The sequence below is a fragment of the Amaranthus tricolor genome, chromosome 2 (genome assembly GCF_026212465.1).
Source record: "Amaranthus tricolor cultivar Red isolate AtriRed21 chromosome 2, ASM2621246v1, whole genome shotgun sequence".
NCBI classification, from domain to species: domain Eukaryota; kingdom Viridiplantae; phylum Streptophyta; class Magnoliopsida; order Caryophyllales; family Amaranthaceae; genus Amaranthus; species Amaranthus tricolor.
Window position 1 is genome coordinate 787,110 of NC_080048.1, and position 22,723 is coordinate 809,832.

The 22,723-nt window shown below is 32.2% G+C and overlaps 3 protein-coding genes across 5 annotated transcripts; 1 reads left to right on the plus strand and 2 right to left on the minus strand.

The window, feature by feature from the left end:
* Positions 1–1,823: 1,823 nt before the first annotated feature.
* On the minus strand, positions 1,824–9,160 carry LOC130806948 (putative disease resistance protein RGA3). 3 transcript variants are annotated; one of them, XR_009040415.1, is made up of 4 exons: positions 8,922–9,160; positions 3,470–6,839; positions 3,323–3,389; positions 1,824–3,064 (listed from the first exon to the last, which is right to left on the minus strand). XR_009040415.1 is itself a non-coding variant. In XM_057672211.1 (3 exons), exon 2 carries the CDS (start codon positions 6,577–6,579, stop codon positions 3,502–3,504), a length of 3,078 nt encoding a protein of 1,025 aa, XP_057528194.1. In that variant the 5' UTR covers positions 6,580–6,776; positions 8,922–9,160; the 3' UTR covers positions 1,824–3,389; positions 3,470–3,501. The 3 variants fall into 3 exon arrangements, 2 of the variants coding, with proteins under 2 accessions (XP_057528194.1, XP_057528193.1); XM_057672211.1 differs by having other exon boundaries at positions 1,824–3,389; positions 3,470–6,776; XM_057672210.1 differs by having other exon boundaries at positions 1,824–3,389.
* A 2,552-nt stretch (positions 9,161–11,712) lies between these two features.
* On the plus strand, positions 11,713–12,581 carry LOC130807059 (uncharacterized). Its single transcript, XM_057672342.1, has 2 exons — positions 11,713–12,010; positions 12,106–12,581. Exons 1-2 carry the CDS (start codon positions 11,821–11,823, stop codon positions 12,579–12,581), a joined length of 666 nt encoding a protein of 221 aa, XP_057528325.1. The 5' UTR covers positions 11,713–11,820.
* A 7,256-nt stretch (positions 12,582–19,837) lies between these two features.
* Positions 19,838–21,279, minus strand: LOC130807060 (putative disease resistance protein RGA3). Its single transcript, XM_057672343.1, has 3 exons — positions 20,965–21,279; positions 20,690–20,865; positions 19,838–20,600 (listed from the first exon to the last, which is right to left on the minus strand). The coding sequence occupies exons 1-3, from the start codon at positions 21,277–21,279 to the stop codon at positions 19,838–19,840; spliced, it is 1,254 nt and encodes a 417-aa protein (XP_057528326.1).
* Between the last annotated feature and the right edge of the window lie 1,444 nt (positions 21,280–22,723).

Sequence of the window (22,723 nt, forward strand, 5' to 3'; positions counted from 1 at the left end):
CTCCTCCATGAAGTCTACCCAGACATATCTAGAATAATCATCTATGAAGGTGATCATATATCGTAGACCACTTACTGAATGTTGCTTGACCGGCCCAAATACGTCTGAGTGAACAAGTTCTAGAGGTGCCTGAGACTTAAACTTTGAGTCTTCATATGGCAACTGGTGTGCTTTACCGAATTGACATCCAGCACAAATTATATCTTCCTTGACATCCAATTCGGGAAGACCCTTGAGCATCGATTTCTTCATCATCACTTTTAGCTTGGTATAGCTCGCGTGATCCAAGCGTGCATACCACAAGTCAGTTGTCTCATTCTTCCTTGTCTTGTCTACATATGCTGTTTGAGCAGACATTACATAGACAGATTCCAAACGTTGTCCCTCTAATATCGGTGTTGAATTATCCTCCAAATTCTGGTACACATTTACCTCTCGAGTTCCAAAGAGCACATAGTTTCCTAAGGCAGTCAGTTGTGATACTGACAATAAATTCTTTGTCATACCTGGAACATGGTAGACATTATCCAGCTGAACTTGCTTGTTGCTAAATCGCGGAGTTACAACCGCTTTGCCAATATGAGTAATTAGCAACTCTGAGTTGTTTGCTGTAATAACAACTCGACCACGCTTATACTCGGACATGCTCACAAACTTTTCTTTATCTCCAGTCATGTGATTCGAACAACCAGAGTCGATGATCCAATCATCCTTGTAATTGATCATCTTATCATTTGTTGTGGCAAATGCAATTTCCTTTGGCTCGGTGTTGCACGTTGACACAACCATCATGTCAAAAGACTGTTCTTCCACATCTAGTTCATATTTTGAACTAGACTCTTCAACGGCATAGGAAGCTTGAAAATCCCATTCTTTTTTGCTTCGGCTTTCTGGCTCTACCAAAGTTGCAGCATTCCCTTCTACTAACTTAGACCAGCATTCTCGAGCATAGTGTCCCCTTTTACTACACTTGTAGCACACAACCTCTCGTCGTATTCGGGTCTTATCTTTATTATGATTTTCTTGTCGATATCGAACTTCCCCTTGGTGGAAGCCTCCTTTTCCTTGTCCTTTTCGAAATCCTTCTGACTTTTGATTTGATTTGCCAGGTAACGGATTACTCGACTGACCAATCTTCTCACCACTCCTATTTGGATTTTTGTTTCCAAATAGAGCAGTCTCTTCATCTTTAATAGAAACTCCGAACATTTGATTATCTAGAGCTTCCTGATTAGCTAACACATTCTCAAACTCGATTAGAGTTGGTTGTGTAGTCCAACCTCGGATGGCCGTGACAAGACCATTAAGACTCGGCTTCAACCCGCGCACAATGATCCTTCGCATCCTAGTCTCCATGATCGGATTCTCCGGATCCAACTTTGTGATTTGCTCACACAAAGTCTTGACTTTAGTGAAATATTGGTTCACCGTCAATTTATTTTGTTGGATCGACATTAGCTCATTCTCTAGCATCTGGAGTTGAGCATCGTTCTTCTTTGAGAACAACCCTGACAATGTGTCCCACGCCTCCTTGGGTGTCTTCGCATCCTTGATGCGATGCAACAACTCGTCTTCAACAGTTGCTACCAACACGTACATCGCCTTTCCGGCTTTAATCTTCCACTTCTTTGACTCTTCTACATCAGTTGTTATTGTGGTATCACCACCACCGACTATACCCCAAAGGTCTTGACCCAACAAATAAAATTGCATACGTATGCTCCACGTAGTGTAATAATTATTGTTGAGTTTCTCCATATTACCAGATGTACTAGCAATATCCGTCATTTGTGACTTAGTTACGTCTCTCACGTAATAAGTAAGTTTGGTCTCTCACTAAAAACCTTCACAATCCCAGATTGCACACAAATGGAATGTCAATGTGATCACTTGATCACTCGGGTAGCCAAAGTTATTTTGACTAATTATACCAGTCCTTGGCTGATAATTTACCAAAGTGAGTCTCACAATAGACCGTTTGGCTCTGATACCAATTGTAGAGAATTTCGGGGTATATTTATGTGGAAGGGATAGCAAAATAATAATGTGGACAATAAAATTTAGAGTGGTGTTCAACAACTAATGCTTAAAGTAATATTAATAGCACTAGAAACATATAAGAATACAATATATACTACTACTATATTATAGTAGCTCAATCTTACACTTACTACATCTCACTCTAAAATATTGCTCTCACTTTTGCTTTACCACTCAAGGATGTTGTGGTGGGATGATGAAAATGCAAGTGATGAGCACCCTATTTATAGTTGCAATGCTGAAGAAAGAGTTTGAGTAACAGACAACGTTGTTCCAACCACATCCATAATCGAATTTCAGGGAATTAAGTTGGGTTGATGGGAACAGAACAGGAAGAGATAGAACAGACAAGCAAATACTTCTATATATGTGTTTGGTTTGTGAATAATGAATGGTAGACCACCTTGTCTATTTAATAGATTTTGATTTGTGAATAAGTAATTAGCAATGATCAAATTATCATTAAATGTAATTAAACACATGGGTTTAATTGCTATTAATTATAATACAATTAATTATAATATAATGTAAACACATCAGACTATCCGTAATTAGTGCATCCACATGATCACAATCTTTATAAAGTAATCACAAAAAATCTGAGCAGCACATGTTACATCATTCTAACCATTCTATAATACTGAATATGAGTTACAACCATAAAGAATTAATGTGTGAGTAGCTTGGATGGGCACTGGGCAGCAAAGTCAAATATATGGAACATGATTAAATAACACGTCTATTGATGTTGGAAATTCACAATTTTTATATGTATGTAGGATTCTCTCCTCTATTTCAAATCAATATAAACTTTAAGAGAGTAACTTGAGTGTGTTGTTACTCTTGGTTATGTTGTTACATGACATTTGAAGTGTAGAAGAATTTGGATTCAAAGGTTAGAAGTAATAACTTAGTTCCATGCTAGACCTTGAGCATGTGTTAAGATTGGTGATAGCCATAGGCGAAGCTACGACCCCCTTGTTGATAATGCGATCCTTTGTATTTTTGGCTTTGGTCCCTCCTACTAATATGATATTTTTTTTAAAGAGTGCAAAAATATAAAAAAAAAAAACTACTACAATCCAATGGTTTGAGTAACTTATTTGTAATCTATGATTAAGGGATCAAACTCTAATTTAAACTATTATTTTTTATAGACTAATAAATTTATATCATAATGTCATTACTTTTTATCTTTCAGAATTTTATATTCATCATCTTTTAGTGCGTGTTTATATTTTTGTTATCTTAATTTTGTTATCATAACGGAAGATCAGGATACTGCACTGAGCATTTCATACATCAAGTTCCTGTCCAGTATCTGTAATGACACTAGCCTGAGCACATACCTGCGTTTTGTAGGAGTATGTGAATAAGCTGAATTTCCAGCGAAAAAAGAGCAAGTCAATTTAAAGAAAGAAAAAATAACCTGACAAATGGCCAGAAGAGCAGAGGAGTTAATCAGTAGTCTTCATCAGAATACTCTTCATCCGAATGGTATTCATCATAACAATCTATGAATTGAACGTTGGGAATGTGTTGAATGTAAGGCCAGTCCTCCCCTTCTGGATCTTCTTTGCATCTTCTTTCCAGAATTTTAGAACAATGAGAAACATGAAGTAACTTAAGAGAGGTGAGTTTAGGCATCCAATTCGGCATTGCTTTCAGTCCTGAGCAAAACCAAATATGAAGGGTTCGAAGAGCAGGCAAGAATTGTGTCCAGTTTGGTAGACTCGCAATATTTTCTTGGAGACCAGATAATCTCAAAGTGTGAAGAGATGGAAGAAGGGATGGATATGTTTCGATGTCCATGCCGACGTCACTATCATCCTTTCCCTCTTTTTCTTCAGATAAGTTCAGTTTCACACTATTTCTAATCTCTAAAATCTCTAAAGCACAGAGATGCTCCAATCCTCCCACCACAACACTTCTCAATTCGGAGCAATTAACAATACACAGAGATCGGAGAGAAGAAGAACAGCCATGAAACACCTTCTCAATTTCTCCCAAATTCTTCAACTTCCTATTCCTATGTATAGTAAGGGTTTCAAGGCACTGAAAAGACTCCCTAGGAAGTGAATTCAACCATGAAACATCATCATATATTTCCAATATCCTTAATTTTGGAGCACTTTTCTCATCCCTTTCTGTTTCTATTATCCCTTTCAATCTTTTATTAAACTCTAATAAAGATAATATCTCTATCCTGGGACACACCGGAAAACACATCAACTTCGGACAATCATTTATCTCTAATTGCTTCAAACTAGGGAGACATGGAAGTAATTCCAATTGTGAGTTATTGTTATCTTCCACCCCTAGTCCTCTCCTCCATCCTTTCAACTCACAAAGATATAATAACTCAAGTTTTTGAAGGGAAGGGAGGAATGACCCTTGTTTTGCATTTCCAAAGGTTTCCAAGTACTCCAACTCCACACCACCATCAATTGTAAGAGACACAAGGTTTGGGAGATGGGATATCCACTTTGGCATTTTCGTACCATAATAACACTCCACCTTTAAAAACTGAAGACTAGAAGGTGGTTGCAGATTTTCCATCAATTTTATTATTTCCTCATTAAACAATTGTCTTCTCTCATCAAACAAATTATAAAAATTAATTTCAATGTGAGCAAGATGTTTCTTATCCCTTAAATATAATCCTTTTCTATCTCGAATTTCTTCAACCACATTTTCTACAATTTTAGGCCACCTAACCTCAATATTAAGATCGCCTTTAAGGTTGTTAAGAGCTTTCAACTCTTCTAACCCAGAAGTCCATTCCGTCCAACTTGAATAACTCTCTTCACCACTCACTATAAAATGTCTCAGTCTATTAAGACAAATTAACTTATCAATGCCCTTAGGCATATACTTCAATCTAGAACAACCCAAAACATCTAAGACTCTAAGTTTGATCAACCTACTCAAATCTTTGGGCAACTCTTCTAAGAAAATACATTCAAATAAAATTATGGCTTCTAAATTACATAATTTTGTTATTGAATTTGGGAGTATTTTTATTTCATGGTTAAGTGATAGATCTAAACATCTTAAATGCAATAACTTACCTATAGGGTTTGACAAACTTTTTTCCCCTAATCTTGTTAATTTTAATGCTCTTAGGTGTCTACAACTATCGAGTAATGTCTCCTCAAAACTATTATCCACATTCCTCAAATCATAATCTACCTCAGAAATATCAAGATACGAACGAATACAAGTGTTGTTCAAAGGAAATTTACCATGTTTTGTGTTGCTAGAAATAGAGAGATGACGAACTTTTTTGTCTAGGTTTCCACTGATGTTAATTGCTGCAAAAATCTCTTTGCTTGAGACACCTTGTGCAATGTCATGCAAAAGATCGTGTATCTTAACCGATTTTATCTCACCAGTCATATCATTTTTTTCTATATCTTGAAAAAAACACCTTCGCAACAAAATAAAAAAATGTTCTTCACATGCATCTTCAATGCTTTGATCTTCATCCAATGGAATAACATAGTTTTGTGCCATCCAAAGATTTATCAATGTTTCCTTGTTCAGTCTATGATCCTTGGGGAAAATGGCACAATAACTAAAACAATTTTTTATTGAAAATGGAAGATGTTGATAACTTAGCTTCAATATATGTGTGATACCATTGTCATTGCCCATGTTGGCCACGCCGACTTCTTGAACTGTTTGCCACTTCCTCTTGTCTTGACCATATACAAGACTTCCTGCTACTCGTAAGGCGAGAGGGACTCCTCCACATGCTTCAACAATTTTTTGCCCTATTTCGACCAACTGATCATCATGAAGGTTCGAGTGCTCTGAACCAAATGCTATCTTTTCGAATAAGCTCCATGACTCTTTCTTCGCCAAACCTTGGAGCTTGAACATTGAACCACATCCGATGAATTTTGCAGTCACTTCTAAACGTGTAGTCACCACAATCCAACTTCCTCTTTGACCCACTTTCAACAATCTTACTAGATCATTCCATTGATTGCAATTTTCAGTCCATACATCATCTAAAACAAGCAAGTACTTTTTAGATGATAATTTGTTTTGAAGTTGACTTTGCACGATTTGCTCAGAGGATTTTTCATGATTCTCATCAGTAATTAGAGTCAGAATCTTACGAAGAATATCAGCAATGTTCAATTGTTTCTGATCTTGATCAGAAACACAATGCCACAACCTCAAAGAAAATGCACTTTCAACCCTTTTATCGTTGTACACAAGTTGTGCAAGAGCAGTTTTACCTAATCCTCCCATACCCACAATAGGAAGGAAAGAAACATCATTTTGAACATCATAATCAAGCAACATACCAACAATATGCTCCAAGTCGGCTTCTCTTCCAACAATATCAACTACATCCACATAAGAACATGTCTCTCGATTTCTATTCTTAATAGGCTCAAGACTAAACTCCATCATAGATGATATCTTATCAGCAAAACAACTCAAGTTCTTCCCTATCTTCTCGACCTCTTTAGACATCTTGTAAGCGAGGACTAAAGGGTTCGAACGAGAAAGAAAGAGCCCCATCTTCTTGGATATTGTACCATCAGCCTTGATGTGTTGCTTCTGCTTGACAAGAGTGATAAACTCATCCAGCAAATCATCGGCTTCAAAGACAACATCCTTGAGATTCTCAATCCATAGTTGGACTACATAGGAGAGCTCCTGCTTGGCTTCAACATCAAGAAGCACGTTTTTGATTTTGTTGACGGTGTTTTGAAGCTCTTCAAGTTTTGATTCATAGCCATAGGTCGAAAGGAGATGTTTCAGTTCAGGGCGTTGCAATGCTGAAGAAAGAGTATGAGTAACAGACAAGGTTGTTCCAACCACATCCATCATCAAATTTCAAGGAATTGAGTTGGGTTGATGGGAACACAACAGGAAGAGATAGAATAGACAAGCAAATACTTCAATATATGTGTTTGGTTTGTGAATAATGAATGGTAAACAACTTGTCTATTTAAAAGATTTTGATTTGTAATCAATAAGTAATTAGCAATGATCAAATAATCATTAAATGTAAACACATCAGATCCGTAATTAGTACACTCAATCACAATCTTAATAAAGTAATCATAAAAAATAATAATGAAACAGGTCATTAGCTATATAAACACATGGTTTAAAATTATTATTATTATTATTATTATTTATTATTATTATGAATAATATCATGTAAACACATCAGATCCGTAATAAGTGCACCCATTTGATCACAAACTCAATAAATAATAATGTTAAGTTTAAAATTTTTGGCAGCACATCTGCACATGTAAAATCTGATTCCTGCCATTTCTTTAATACTCCCTCCGAACCATTATAATAGTCTCATTTTCTTATTTGGCAAAGTCTTTTTAGTTGTCTCATTTCTATTTTTGTCAATTTTTTTTTACCTAAATATCCTTAGTTCACACAAGTAATTACGAATATACCCCCATATACCTTACTTACCCAACTACCCTTCACTACTTATCCTTCACTACTTACCCTTCACTACTTATCCTTCACTACTTACCCTTTACTATTTACCCTTTTTAATGGACCCCACACCATCCTTAATAACCGTGGCCAAGCAAATGGGACTATTATAATGGTTCGGAGGGAGTATTAAATATTAGCTACAACCTACAAGCATTATATTAAACCACATTTATTGACACGTCACCAAAGCCTGGTCATCTCTTTTATTTTTAATAGTGAAATTTAGTTAAAATCATGAGATTTTGACTCTTATGTGTGATAGATCATGAGCTTTCAACTTTTATATTCAGTAGACAAAATATTAAGTTATTCGTTAAATTAAGTACTTATTTCCAAAACATTGAAAAATGTGCTTCTTAGGCTAAGGGTGATTATGATGTTTATTTTTACGAAAATCAGTCGATGGGTAAAAACTTTAATGTTACAAAAACCTTAACATTTTGTCTACCAATGGAAAAGTTAGAAGCTTACGTTCACCATGTGGATAAAAAATATTTGTCAATCACCTAAAAAAAGCCAAAAACACAGTCGCCACATAAAACACCACCTACACGAAAGATTAATTCTTTTCCATTTATCTGTAGGAATTTTCTAATCTACCACGAATCAATATAAACAAATATTTTTTTATTAATTATTGTGAATGGTTTATGGGTGCCCCTCCTCTCCTCCATCCTCTCTCAACATGATAAAATACTCTAACACAAGTTGCTTGGAACTTATAAAATTAGCTTGTAGTTTCGTTTTTTTTATAGTCCTCTTAGTTATTCTGATATCTTATATGTTTGTCCAATGAGATAAACACATAATTTAAGAAATCTTTAGAATAATAAAGTGATTATATAATACTGTCCACTATGCAGATACGCAAAAGTATGACAATTTATGCTTAATCCTTAAGCCAACGCAATAATAACCCACCTTTAAAAGATTTTAATTCTTTCATGTGTTTATTTTTGCTATTTAATTGATAATTTGGTGATGTTAGATGATTAAATATATAGCCCCTTGGTAATTCGATCAAATTAAATTGCAGACGTTAAATAACCATTTATTTGTGATCTCATATTAAAAAATTAGAGAATACAATCTAATTGATTTTATAATTATGCATTTCGAAAAATTAAATATAGAATCTTAAATTAATCAATTGAAAATTGGAAGAAATAGAAAATATCTATTTCAAGGATCTTACAAATTAAACAAGTACCCAGAAATGACATAATCACATAATAAAATATTATCAATTTTACGAGAGAAACATTCAAAAGCTTTATAATTAACTCAGGATAATTGTTCAAAAATTACAAATAAATGGAAAAACGAAAACATTGAAAAAAGACGAAATTGTATAAAGTGGGAAAACATATGATAGAAAAAGAAAATACCTGAAGAATAGAGTGGTTAGGTTGAAGAAAGACGAGAAAAAGAGGGCAGACAAGAACACTTAACAGGGTTTCAACTTTTAACCTAATTCTTGCATGCATGGTTTTTCTTAGACAATTTCCTGATTTCTTCTTTGTTGAAAAGATCTTCTGATAATGGGGCAAGGCGACTCATTTGCAACTGTTTGATTCTCCCTGCTCCTCAATAAATTTTATCTACTATAATCGGGTCAATGGTTCTTGTTTTAATTTTTTTTGCCCACAACCCGACCCAATTAAGATGAATCAGTTAAGCAATCCGTAAATTAAAATTTTCACAAATTCTTATGAGAGACGTTCTCTTTGAGAAACTATCTCTAATTAGGTCGACCTAAAGAAAAATATAAAATAAGAGTAGGAATTAAACTTTAATAGGTTGTGCCTGAGAGACGTCTATTTGTAAGATGGTCTCTCAGGAGACCGACCGAACAAATTTTAATATTTCATGACCCATTATTTAAGAGACGAATCGATGGTCAAACTTTTTTAACAAGCCCTATGGCTATATAATATGTAAAGATATTTATTGAACACAAAAACTTGGACGAGACGGTCTTATTATGAGACCGTCAATTGGGGACTGTCCAATTCGCGCGTGTAACAATATTTCAATTTTTTGAGCATTTATCAATTTTGACCTTAAAGGTATTAATTTTGGATTATTTATTGAAAAACAAATAAAAATTTTATCCGTTCCAATTAATTGCTCCAAATAAAAATTTGCTGTTTTTAGGTTAGGTTTGTTTTTTATTTTGGAGTATTTATTGAAAAACAAATCAAAAGTTTCTTTTTACGATTTGACCATGCTTCCTTATTAGATGCTACACAAATATGAAAATCAGTAGGACAATGTTATGCCAATTAAAATTTACTTTACAATGCACTAAAATTCCCACCCAAATTTTCAACTAAAATTTCAATTTTGCTGAAGTAAAAAGTAAAAAAAATAAAATTAAATAAAATTAAAAAAAAAAATTCGAAGTGTTACTCTCGTATGAGACGGTCTTAGCCGTGCAACTAGCTCAGGCCCAATAATTTTTTAAAATTATTCTGACATACTAATTTTGAAGACTTAAAAGGGCAATTCCAAGACTTAAAAATCCAATTTTAAGACTTAAAAAGTCAATTTTAAAGTTTTTAATATCTACTTTAGTGATTGAGTTATCCAATTTTAAAGTTGAAATGAGAATTTAATGTCCTATAATTGGTCTTTTAGTCTTAAATATGATTTTTTAAAATATTGAAATTGACCTTTTAAGTCTTAAAACTATTAAATTCCATAACTTAAAATGTCAATTTCAAGTCCTTGAAATTGGTATTCTAAATCTTTAAATTGGTCTTTTAACTCTTGAAATTAACATTTTAATTTGTGAAATTGATCATATATATATATATATATATATATATATATATATATATATATATATATATATATATATATATATATATATATATATATATATATATATATATATATATATATACAATTGGACCGGCCCAATAAGATGCATCTCACAAGCTAAATGGTCTCACCCAAGTTTTTGTGAAAAAAAAAAAAACAAAAAATTCGGAGTGCATTTATATTACAGGAATTTGGTAAACAACATTAATCTTAGGCCTTAGCTTACTTATCCGCAACTACACGTATAACATACACTTGCCGTAAATTAAATTTAACTATGATCAGGAACCTAATTCCAATGTGTTCTAGAGCCTAAAGCGTGTTCTAGTTTACCTTGGCAATGATTTGTACATTGAACTACCCAAGAGCATATCTCTTCGCTTACCATCATCAACCTCATCCACCCACATTAATGCACATACACTTACAACTTTTGGGAAATTTCACATGGTAACATCCAACTTTTGCATTTAAGTTTTCCATAGCCTTAAACATACCAAAACGTTTCTTGACCGTTAAACCCATATAATTTTGAAATTACACTGCCTTCTTTCTTCTTCGATTTCACATTCGAAGTTCATCCCTCCTTCCTCCTTTGAAGTTCACTGCAATTTCACCCGGCATCATTGTTCTTCGATTTCACCGGTCATCTTCCTTCTTTGATCTCACTGGCCATCTCTGCGAACACAGCTGCAATTTCACAGGTATTTTTCTTCCTTCTTTCTTTTCTGTGTTTGTTGCAAATGAATACATGTGGAATTTAGGGCATTGATTATGCTATTTTTGATGTTGTGTTTTTTGTGCTTCGAATTGCTTGAATTCCTTCTTCCTTTTTGTGTTTTCTGTGCTTGAATTGCAATTAGCAGGGTCATCGTCTTCTTCATCGTTTCTTTCTGGTTTTGACAATTAAAATCTATTCATGAATTAAAAGCTTGCAATTAGGGCATTGATTTTGCTATTTTTGATGATGTAAGTAGTTAGAGTTCAATTAGGGCTTATTGGTGCTGTAAGCTTGCAATGAATAAACTGCCTTCTGGTTTTAGATGCTGTAAGCTTGCAATTCCTTCATTCATAACAAATATCAATTGAGGAAGGTACTTAGAATTCAAAAATGTTATTGTTTCTGGTGAAGATAAAGAAACATGGAAATTTTTTGTGTGGCACTTGAAGAACATACTAAAGGAAAGTGGTAGAGGTGAAAAATTGGACCATCATATCTGATAGACAGAAGGTCAGTTATTCATTTATAACCTTAGCACTTGTTTATACATAATTATGCTCATAAATTACTTGTGCAGGGAATTGAGATAGCCTTGAATGAGCTATGGCCAATTGCTGGGAGGAGATATTGCTGCAAGCATTTTATCTGCAAACTAGAAGAAAAAATATCCAGGGCCGTTGATTTATGCACTATTTTGGAGGGCTGCAAATGCCACTTCTCTATTTAAGTTCAAGAAAGATATGGAAGCCATTGACGACGCGAACCCTACGACAAGGGAGTGGCTTGTAGATATTGGAGATCAAACAAGATGGACCAAGTATGCATTTGACCCTAATGTTTGTTGTGATGAGAACAAAACGAACTTTGTTGAGAGCTTTAATGCAACTCTTGGAGTTGATAGGTGCAAATGTGTTTTAACACTACTTGAGGGTAATCTATGCTTTAAACTTTTTTGTTGTAAATCATAAATTTCTTGCTTTAGAACTTGAAATCCATGAAGTTGAATAAGTGCATTTGTGTGATAGGTATAAGGAGGGTAACTATGGTAAGGATGGCCACAAGAAAGAAAAAGAGTGAAAACTGGATAAACACTGATTTCTGTCCTAATATAGTAAAGAGAGTGAAGTCCCTGATTTCAGACTCAAGAAAATGTAAGGCTTTCAATTCTGCTGATGGATTTTATGAGATTAAAGATGGTAAATCCACCTTGTCTGTGAGCTTAAATGACAGAACATGCATGTGCAATGCATGGCAACTCACTGGGATCCCTTGCAAGCATGCTGTGAGGGTCATATTACATTCAAGCCAAGATCCCATAAGGTTTTGCAATGATTGGTACAGTTGCAAAATGTACAAGCAAGTATATGCAAGCACTATTAGATCTATTCCAGACCCTGAGCATTGGCCAAAGATGCAGTTCCCACTAATTAAGTCACCAATGATGAAGAGAGCAATTGGAAGACCTGCAAAGAATAGAAAGAGGGAAGCAGACGAAGAATGAAAGGGAAAAAGGTCTAAGACTGTGAAGTGTAGTAGATGCAAGAAGTTTGGACACAATGTGAAGACTTGCAAGGGTGGATTGACAGCTAAGAAAAAGAAGGGTAAAAAGACGATTTCTACGTCGTCATCTTCAAAAGCATCCTAAATATAGTTATGTAAATACGTCTCAGTGCTAGATATGTATTAGTGCTTGAAAGGCACCTTTTGAACTAGTGTTTGGAAGACTAATATGTACTAGTGCTTGAAGTAAATATGTATTAGTGCTTGGCTACTTACCTTTTGAACTTTATAACGCCAACAATTTGAATGAAAACAAAATTATTACAACATTTATGGGCGTTAATGAATTAAACGGTGAATTAGACATTAAATTGGTGAATTTAAAGTTAAAATCGTGAATTAAACAAAAACTGGATGCTACCATGTGGAAAAGACTTACAAAATGATGAATTAAACGGAATTTAACAAGAACTTAACGGAAAATGCTATGGCAATTAGTTTGTGCATAAACTGGATGCTACTATGTGGAATTTTCGTAAAAAAATGCTACCACTGGCATTTTATAAAATTAGATGCTATCATGTTGAATTTCCAACTTTTTATTTTAGGGCACTCGAACTCCTTCTCAAACCAACTTTAGAGTGTAAGAGAAAGAATTATTCTTATTCTTCTCTCTTTCATTTTTCGTCGATTTTGCACGCCTATTTTTTTTCCTCGAATCTCTTTCTCATCTTATCGAAAATCGACGTGTGAGAAGGTGAAATCAGACAAGTCACCTGTTTCTTAAAGTCGAAAATCGTGGTGTGATTTCTGTAAAAAGAGCAAAAAATACGACTTTGTGAACATCAGACAGGTCGCCTATTTGTTGATGAAGTTTTAAGGAGCAATACTATTCTCTTCTTACTCTATAATTTTAGTATTATTTTTCTACTGAAAATCAAGGTAACTAGCTTACCCTAGGGGAGAATAAATTAAGGAAAAATTACGTAGAATAATTCAACATATTTATGATTTTCCTATAATAATTTCATCTATTGATTAACTATGAATAATCCCAACTTTGAAGAGTATTTTTCAAGAGTAAACCCGGTAATCAAATGATTTGCTATAATAAGTTTTATTTTTGTAAAATAAAAGATAAATTGAAATAAAAATTCGAAGACAATGTTAAAAAATGTTTTTAAAAAAATTTATGATTTTTTTTATTAAGAATTTTTTATGTAAATTTTGAAATTTTTTCTCTAATTTTAAATTAATTTTTAGTTTACTTTTTTGGTGAATTACCTACTATAGCAGGTGATCGGATTACCCAAGTTTACTCTAGGAAAATACCCCTTAAAGTTAGGATTATTCATGGTTAATCAATAGATGAGATTATTATAGGAAAATCATAAAAAGATTGGATTATTGTAGGTAATTTTTTCTAAATTTAATTCAACTATAATTATTTTAGAGGCATGTAATTTGAACCATAGGAATTGTATAATTATAATTAGAACTTTTGGTGTATTATGCTTATACGTCTTGATTTTTTGTTAATCAAATTTGATAAATATTTAAACTAAAAATAGATTCGCGTTCGTGAATTATTTGGGTAGGTCGTATGTTATGAGTAAACCTTTTAAACCTAAATATCAGGAAGATTGGTCCAAAATATTTTAAAAGAGCTAGAATACTTTGGAAATGTCTAGAAACGTCTAGAATGTTCTAGAAGCAACTAGAACATTCTAGAAGATTGTGGAAATATCTAAAATGTTATAATAGCGACTAGTATACTCTAGAAATATCATAAAAATGCTGGATAAGTCTAGAATGTTTCAGGAGTTCCTAGAACATACTAGTAAAATTTTGCATATACGAGAATAATGTAGAAGTCTCTAAAACATCCTGAAAAGGATGGCTCAAGAATATTCTAAAATGTTCTAGATAAATAAGAGTTTCTAAATTGTAATTAAGGTAGAGAATTCTAGAAATTATGATTTAAAAGGGCTTACCTATAAATAATTGCTTTGGAACAATAAGCATATACTTGGGGGTAAAACTAATGTTAGTCGGAATATTGAGTGGTAGGTAGGTAACGTTAGAAAATTGTAATAAAGTGTAATAAATTGTGAAAGAAAGAAAGAAAAAATGTTACACATCAAAATTCTCATTAATAAATTTTAAACTCCATTTTGATACAAAGATTTTTTTTTTTTTATGTATAATTATAGAATATTTGAAATATTGTTGGATCGTGTAACATGGTAATATAATTCCACATCTAATAATTTTTTTCTAATTAAAATCGTAACATTCTACCACCGTTATGTTAATCATAGTTGCAATTAAATGGATATATTGCTCGCTTGTTTTTAAATAGTAGATGAGAAATTTTAATAACAATAATAACTAAGACAAATGAAAGAAGGGATATATTATTGTTCATCACCTACGTTATGCTAATTAATTTTTTATACATATTTAGTATTAATCATGTATGGATTCTAAAAAAGAAAAAGATAAAACGAAAGCATCAACAAAAAAAAGACAAGGAAAAAATAGAAAAATAGAATAACTGAGCTTACTTTTATTACGACAAAAATGTTATAATGTATCGAAATTATCCGATCATATAACAAAAAACCATTCTTTATAAGAAATGAAAAATAAATAATATACTAAGTATTTTTTGTAAATAAGTTTTAATAATTTAACAATGTGGATAATTACTCAAGACTGTACTTTATAAAGAACGTCCTATAATATGTATGGTCAGCTGTTAAATATACTTGAATCACTTCAACCATGACAAAATATATTATAGTTTTATTTATTAAAAAATAAACAATAAAAAGAATTGTTATAATATATCGAAATCATCAGCAAAAAAACAAAACACTGAAGAAAAAAGGATTGAGCTCCCTCTTATTGAAACAAAAAATATTATAATATATCGGAATTATCCAACTATATAACAAAAAACATTCTTTAATAGAAAAACAAAGAAATAATATATATTATATTTTTTTTGTAAATAAGATTTCATAATTTCATCATATATTAATTTAAATAAGAAAAAAAATCAACTATTTTTTGGTTAGAATAAATAATTAATATTATTTTTAAAATTAAAATAAATTATTATTATTATTATTATTAATATTATTATTATTATTGAAATTATCACCAAAAATGGATTTTACTTTTTGATTACAATGGATAATTGTTATAATTTTTGGAACTATAAAAAAAATTTTAAATTCTAACTTATATTAAGCTTAATTATTTATATTAGGTTTATTTATAGGTTTTAGTTCAAATTGAATATGTTAATAGTTAAATTATGACATATAATTTGACAATGATGTTTTATAATTTAACTCAATTCAAACTTCTAATCTTCAATTATCGTTTTAAAAATAAGTATTCAAATTGTATAGATATATTGTATAGCATTTAGTTTAAATTTAATATGTTAATAGTTTTAACACTGTTATTGATAGTTTTATTGACCATTCATTTATTGTTTGAAATTCATTTATAGAATGATATAATAATACCATTTTATATAACTTCATTCTAAAATTGTGAAACAGAACCATATTTAGGTAAAAATTAATCAGTTTAATGTCAAAATTGATCACTTATAGGTTGAAATTGAAATTTTTTACTTTAATTGATATGTTTAAGTATTACTTTACGTTGAAATTGATACCTATAAGGTCAAAATTAATACCATTAAGGTCAAATTTGATAAATTTCCAGAAAATAAAAGAAACAAGGGAAAACGTGTGATGTTGTTACACGCGTAAATTAGGCCGGCCCACTCTTGATCTCAATTTGAGATAGTCTCGGCCAAGTTTTGGTGCAAATAGCTTTTTTGATTTATCTTAAAAATTCATTGTTTGGGATTAGAAATGGAGAATGATAAAGTAAAGATGAATAAAAGAGGAGTATGATAGGAAAAGAATGGTAACGGTAGTGTTTGGGTATTGAATAAAGGAGAAATAGTTATGATTGTGCTTCACTATAATTAACTTTAATAACAATGTAGAAAAACCAAAAGTTATATTCTTAGCTTTCATCAATTGAAAATATTAGCTGATAAACTAATTGTTTTAGTTAGTTGTTTAAGTTAACTATTACAAAAGTATTTAATAAATTAATTATTAGTTATTCGTTTTTTGAAATATTAGAAAAAATGAATAAAAAAACTAAAAGCTAATGAAAAAATTATTCTAAATATTTTTTAATGTTAACTTAACAATCAATTTTTCAGCTTACTTAAAATTATTTACCAAAACCTTATTAAAAAAAAAAAAAAAAAAAAAAAAAAAAAACAAGAATAATCTAGTTGTCATTTGCCAACACCCCTTTAATAAAGCAATGTAGATAACTCAGGAATGATTCTCTCGTCAATTATTGTTGTGTGAATCGTACATTTATCCACTACAATAAATAGGAAGTAGCTAATAAAATATCAAATGATAAATCAATTTTTTTTAGGCTGGTTTAAATTTTACAATTTTGTTCTCTTATAAACTATTTTTATTGAAGAATTACTAAATTACATATTTAGGTTGCAGTTATTTTTAGTTCATCTTAGATATAAATGGTCAAAACGAGCAATTTAGTTGAACTAAAACTTATGACTAACCCATTCAAATAAGGAGAAGATAAGCATAATTATTTGTTATTTTTATACTCCTTTATGAAGTTTTGTGGTGCTTTATTTGGCGTGGTACTTTATAGGCTAATGTAACTTGATTTTCCTCATTTTAAATTATTAATGTACCGCTGATTTTACATTTGTGAAAATTATGATCAACAAAAATGATTATATGATTTACTTTTAATCGTTTACAAATTAAGTTTACAAAAGTCAACGATTTACTAATTTTTGCTACTAGTACAAATTGATCATGTGGGAGTATGTATCGACCGTGGTGGATATTGAGATATTGAGTTGTAAATAACCCAAATAAAATAGAGGCTAAAATTTGAACTTTAAAACTTTATATTTTTTAATGTAATTTGTAAATTTTAGATTATATTTTAATTTTATAAGATAAACAAAAAAAAATTTCATAAGGGCTAAGCCTCCATCGAGTCCACCCTTAATTGAGTGGTGATAGAAAACATATTACACATAAAATTTCAAAAGTGTAACTCATAATGCTTGTCACACTGACTTCTAGTATGATATTGAAAAAATAAATCAACCAAAAAAAATTAAGTTCATAGCTGAAACTCCATAATATACTCCTTCATATTCACTTTAAATGTCACATTTGATTTTGGCACATTTTTCAATGTACGTTTTCAATCTTAAATATCTTTAATTGTGCTCGAGTAAAAATTATAAAAGATTGATATTAATAAAATTTACATTAAGACGAATTAAACAAGATTCCACTTAACTATATTTTAACTTATAGATTAAAAACAAAACACATAATAAGTGTGATTGATAAATAGTATTGAAAAATCAAATGAAACATTTAAAATGAATAGCAGGGAATTATTATATACTCTAATGCAAATTTGTAAAACTCAATTCACAAGTGTTTGAATATGATTTAGCTGAAAAGTACATACGCTAAACTATTGACTTGATTAACAAGTGCTAATGAATTGAATTTTTGTAGTTATACAATGAACAGTTGGGTGAGTAAAGCTGTGGGGTGTTCACTAATCAGTCGTGAAGTTGTTCCAAAATTGAATGTTGGGGATATGTTGAATGTAAGACCAATCTTCTTTGCATCCTAATTCCAAGCTTTTTGAACAATACGAGACACCAAGTTTCTTTAGAGATGTGAGTTTGCTTTCCGCAAATTTCAATTTGCAGGGTTTGGAGAGTTGGCAATAATCGCATCCAATCCGGAAAATTCACAATCTTTGGCAGCACAATCAATCCCAATTAGCGGAGGGACGGAAGAAGAGATCGACAAGTGATCATGCTCATGTCGACACCTCTACAATCCTCTCCCTTCTCTTTTTCTTCTTCTTCTTTCCAAAATTCCAAATTGTCACAAAATGATATCCTTAACTACACCAAAAAACAGAGATTCTCCAAATCTTTAGCTACAATACTCTTCAATTTGTCGCAACGATATATACTCAAGGATCGAAGTCGAACAAAAGAAGAGGATGCACGAAACACCACTTTAACTTTTCTCAAACTCTCCATCTTCTTATCACGACTTATTTTCAAATCTTCAAGGCATCGAAAAGCCTCTAATGGTAGTTGATTTAACCATTCCCCGTCATCTATTTCAACCTGTACGAATTTATAATCACTTTCTATTTTTATTATTCCTCTCAAACTTTCATTTAAGTTGGATAGAGATAATATTTTCATACTAGGATACAATGTTATACACATCAACTTGGGACACCCATATATCTCTAGTTTCTTCAAACGGGGAAGAAAAGGCAATGATTGAAATTGTGAATTGTCGCGATCTACCAATTCCAACCCTCGTTTCCTCCATCCTTTTAACTTTCGCGGATTATATAATATAAGGTTTTCAAAGAAGGGGTGGAATGGTTCTTCCTCTTCACTTCCACAAACTTCCATATACTTCAATTCTCTACATTCTTTAAGTTCAAAAGTTATAAGTCTTTTAAGAAGGAACATCCACTCTGGCATTCGCATACCAGGATAATTCACAACTTTTAAACATTGAAGATTAAAATGCGGCTGCAGATCTTCCATCATTTTAAAACTTTTCTCGTCGTTTTTTCTTATAACACTCGCAATATTACCAAATATAATAGTAATGCTAGTGAGATGTTCTTTATTCTACAAATACAATCCCTTTCTTTTAGAGACTATTTGAGCATCATTCTTAATATTTTCAGGCCACTTGATTATAACAACCTTTGAGGTTGTTAAGAGTCTCCAACTCTTCTAATTGAGAAAACCATTATGTACAACTTAAAACAACTTTTATGACCACCCACTATAAAATGACTAAGTTTTTTAATACAACTTAATTTGTTCATGCCCTTAGGTATAAAACTCAATTTCTTGCAACATGATATATCTAATACTCTAAGTTTGACCAATCTACCAAATTCTTTAGGGAGCTCTTTTAAATTAAGACAGTATTGTAACAATAATGTTTACAAATTACATAATCTTGTAATTGAGTTAGGGAGGACCTCCAAGATCCTATTTCCCGAGAGATTTAAATATCTCAAATGCAACAATTTACCTGTTGATTCTGGCAATGTTCTGATTCTTGAAGAAGACATGCTCAATGCCCTCAATTACCGGCAACTTCCCACGAGTGCCTCCAAGTTATTGTCACCGAGTTCACCATCAGCATGAAGAAATGACCGCAGATGGTTCTCAACCACCAAGTATTTGCTAAACTTTCCGTTGTTGTAAGTTGATAGATGACGATAAACATTGATATCCAAGTTGTCACTAATAGTTGCTGCTGTATAAATCTCGTGTTTTGAAACACTTTGAGCGATATCATGCATGAGATCGTGTATCTTAACGAACCAAATCTCACCGGCTTCACCTCTTAGTATGTCTTGAAAAAAGCACCTCTTCAACAAAGCACAAAAATACTCCTCACTCGCATCTTCAATGCTCTGACCTGCGTATCTTGGAACTACATAACCTTGCGCCATCCACAATCTTTTCAACGTCTCCTTTTCAATCGCATAATCCTGGGGATATATCGCACAATAACTAAAAAAACTTTTCAATGGGTGCTCAAGATGATGGCAACTCATCTTCAAAATGGGCATAATATTGTTGTTTTCACCCACCATAATGTTGGCTAAACCAATCTTTCGAACCAACTCCCACTTGCTATTATCTTGTCCAAATAAAAGACTTCTTATCACTTTTATTGCAAGAGGGACTCGAGCACATCTATCAACTATTTCCTGGCCAATCTCAACCAAATCATCAGGAGGGTTTGTTGTATCCGATCCAAATGCTACCTTTTTAAACAATTTCCACGAATTCTCATCCAACAAGCCTTGTAGGCTTGTAGCTTGTACATTCGACCATCTCCTATAATTGTCGCAGTTTTTTCTGATCGTGTAGTCACCAGGATCCAACTTCCCCCTTCACTTCCAATCAAGTATTTTTCCAACTCGTACCATTGAACTCGATCTTCTGTCCATACATCATCCAACACAAGCAAACATTTCTTGCCAGCAAGTTGTTCCCGGAGTTGGATCTGTACACAATCCAAGCTAGAACTCATATCAAAATTGTTGCTAGTACTTGCCGATGTTAGAATCTTACGAAGAACCGTCACCACATCTAGTCGCTTCTTATTTGATCAGAAACACAAGTCCACATCCTCATCAGAAAAGCATTAATGATCCTAGGATCATTATAGACAAGCTGCGCAACCGCAGTTTTGCCTAACCCTCCCATAAACCACAATACTTAGCCAAGAAACCTTATTTTGAGCATCCAAATCAAGCAGCATATCGACAATTTCCTTCAACACTGTTTCTCTTCCAATAATTTCATTTTCATGTATGTAAGAACAAGTCTCAGGCCTTCGATCTCTAATCGACTTAGGATCATGTTCGAACAAAAGCTGCTTGTTGTAAGCAATGGCATCCAACCTCTTCCTAATCTTCTTAACCCCTTTAGACATCTTGTAAGGGATCCCAAGTGGGTTATAGCTATTAATGAAAAGGCGCATCTTTTTGGTAAGACTACCATCAGATTTCATGATCTGTTTCTGTTCAGCTAGTGTGACAAACTCGTCGAGTAAATCATCAGCTTCAAAGACGACATCTTTAAGCTCATTGATCAGTTATTTTTCGTCTTTAGAGAGCTCTTGTTTGGCCTCCGCATCACGGAAGATAGCCTTGATAGTGTTGACAGTTCGTTCGAGATCATCGAGTTGGGATTTGTAGCCAAACATCGACGAAAATTCCTTTAGCTCCGAACATTGCAACGCTGCAAGGAGTGTTTGTGTAACGGACATGACTGTTCCGATGACCTCCCTGATTAGGCTTAATTGAGTGATTGTAGAAGAGAAGAGAATAAGGATATATGGAAGAAAGTAGGCTATAATAACACTTAGTAATGGGATTGTATTCATAAATCTAATTATGCATCATTGGAGTATATGATATAGTCAAAAGTTGTTTTGTACTCATAGAATCGACTAACCAAGTGATATATGATTCCCTTCACAATAATGTCTTTAAATTTTAATGGCAGAATTGTGGTGTTGCAAATTGCAATGTTGGTGTTTCCATCAATTTCAGCCATGCAATATGGAATATAGCTCTAGTACTAGTCAAAAGTAATTATGGGCATCTTATCTTATCGCTAGAGCAAAGGAACCAACCACACTTTACTTTATTATATTCGGGATAGACTAGAGAATCTCTATTGGCTAAAGGGAAAATAAAATTATAAAATCATTGTAATAGGTGATGAAAATCAAATTTTCAAAATAAGGGTAAAAGGGAGAACCCGTAAACACTAGGCTAGCTTAGGATTTTCATTTTGTTTAACTTTTGAATTCGTTTTTCACATTATTCATTTTTATTACTCTATTAATAAAAAAAACATTTTCATTCTCCAAACAACTTGTACAAAATGATTGAATAAAGATCATATGACTCTAGCTATCTTGGTAAAACATTGTTCAGGTTGTCTTGTATAATATTGTCTCATTAAGAGACATGTCCGTATAATTAGTCGTCCATTTTTATAGAAAACAATTTTAAAATACAAAACAATAATTAGGGGTTTAATTTCAAAATAAGAATTAAATATTAGCCTTTCTTCTTCTTTCTCAAAAATATCAAATTTGGTTTTTTTTTTGAGCTTGTTGCAAATTGCTCGAATTCTTCCATTAAAGCATTCATAGTGTTTCTTTATGAAAGTGATTGTGAATAAGTTCGAAATGAAAGCATGAATGGATATTTGAATCTGAATTTTTAATTTTCATTAATAATAGAATAGAGTGGTTGTTCAATAATTAGCTTGAATAAGTTTCTAAGAGGAGTGTTAGTGATGGTCATTGGAATTTTGAAGGTTTTTTTTGAGAAAGGAGCCCTGACTGTTATTATTATTATTATTATTATTATTATTGTTGTTATTATTATTATTATTATTATTATTTTTAATAATGAACTAAAAGGACATGGGCTTGAGGA

Bases quoted from the DNA above. Each gene is read 5' to 3' on its own strand.
- LOC130806948 (XM_057672211.1), bottom strand. From the start codon at position 6,579: ATGGGGCTCTTTCTTTCTCGTTCGAACCCTTTAGTCCTCGCTTACAAG.
- LOC130807059 (XM_057672342.1), top strand. From the start codon at position 11,821: ATGGAAGCCATTGACGACGCGAACCCTACGACAAGGGAGTGGCTTGTA. The intron at 12,011-12,105 runs GTAATCTATGCT...TTTGTGTGATAG, and splicing joins TGTTTTAACACTACTTGAGG to GTATAAGGAGGGTAACTATG.
- LOC130807060 (XM_057672343.1), bottom strand. From the start codon at position 21,279: ATGAAATCTGATGGTAGTCTTACCAAAAAGATGCGCCTTTTCATTAAT. The intron at 20,866-20,964 runs GTTAGGCAAAAC...TGATCAAATAAG, and splicing joins GTATTGTGGTTTATGGGAGG to AAGCGACTAGATGTGGTGAC. The intron at 20,601-20,689 runs GTACGAGTTGGA...CGACAATTATAG, and splicing joins ACAGAAGATCGAGTTCAATG to GAGATGGTCGAATGTACAAG.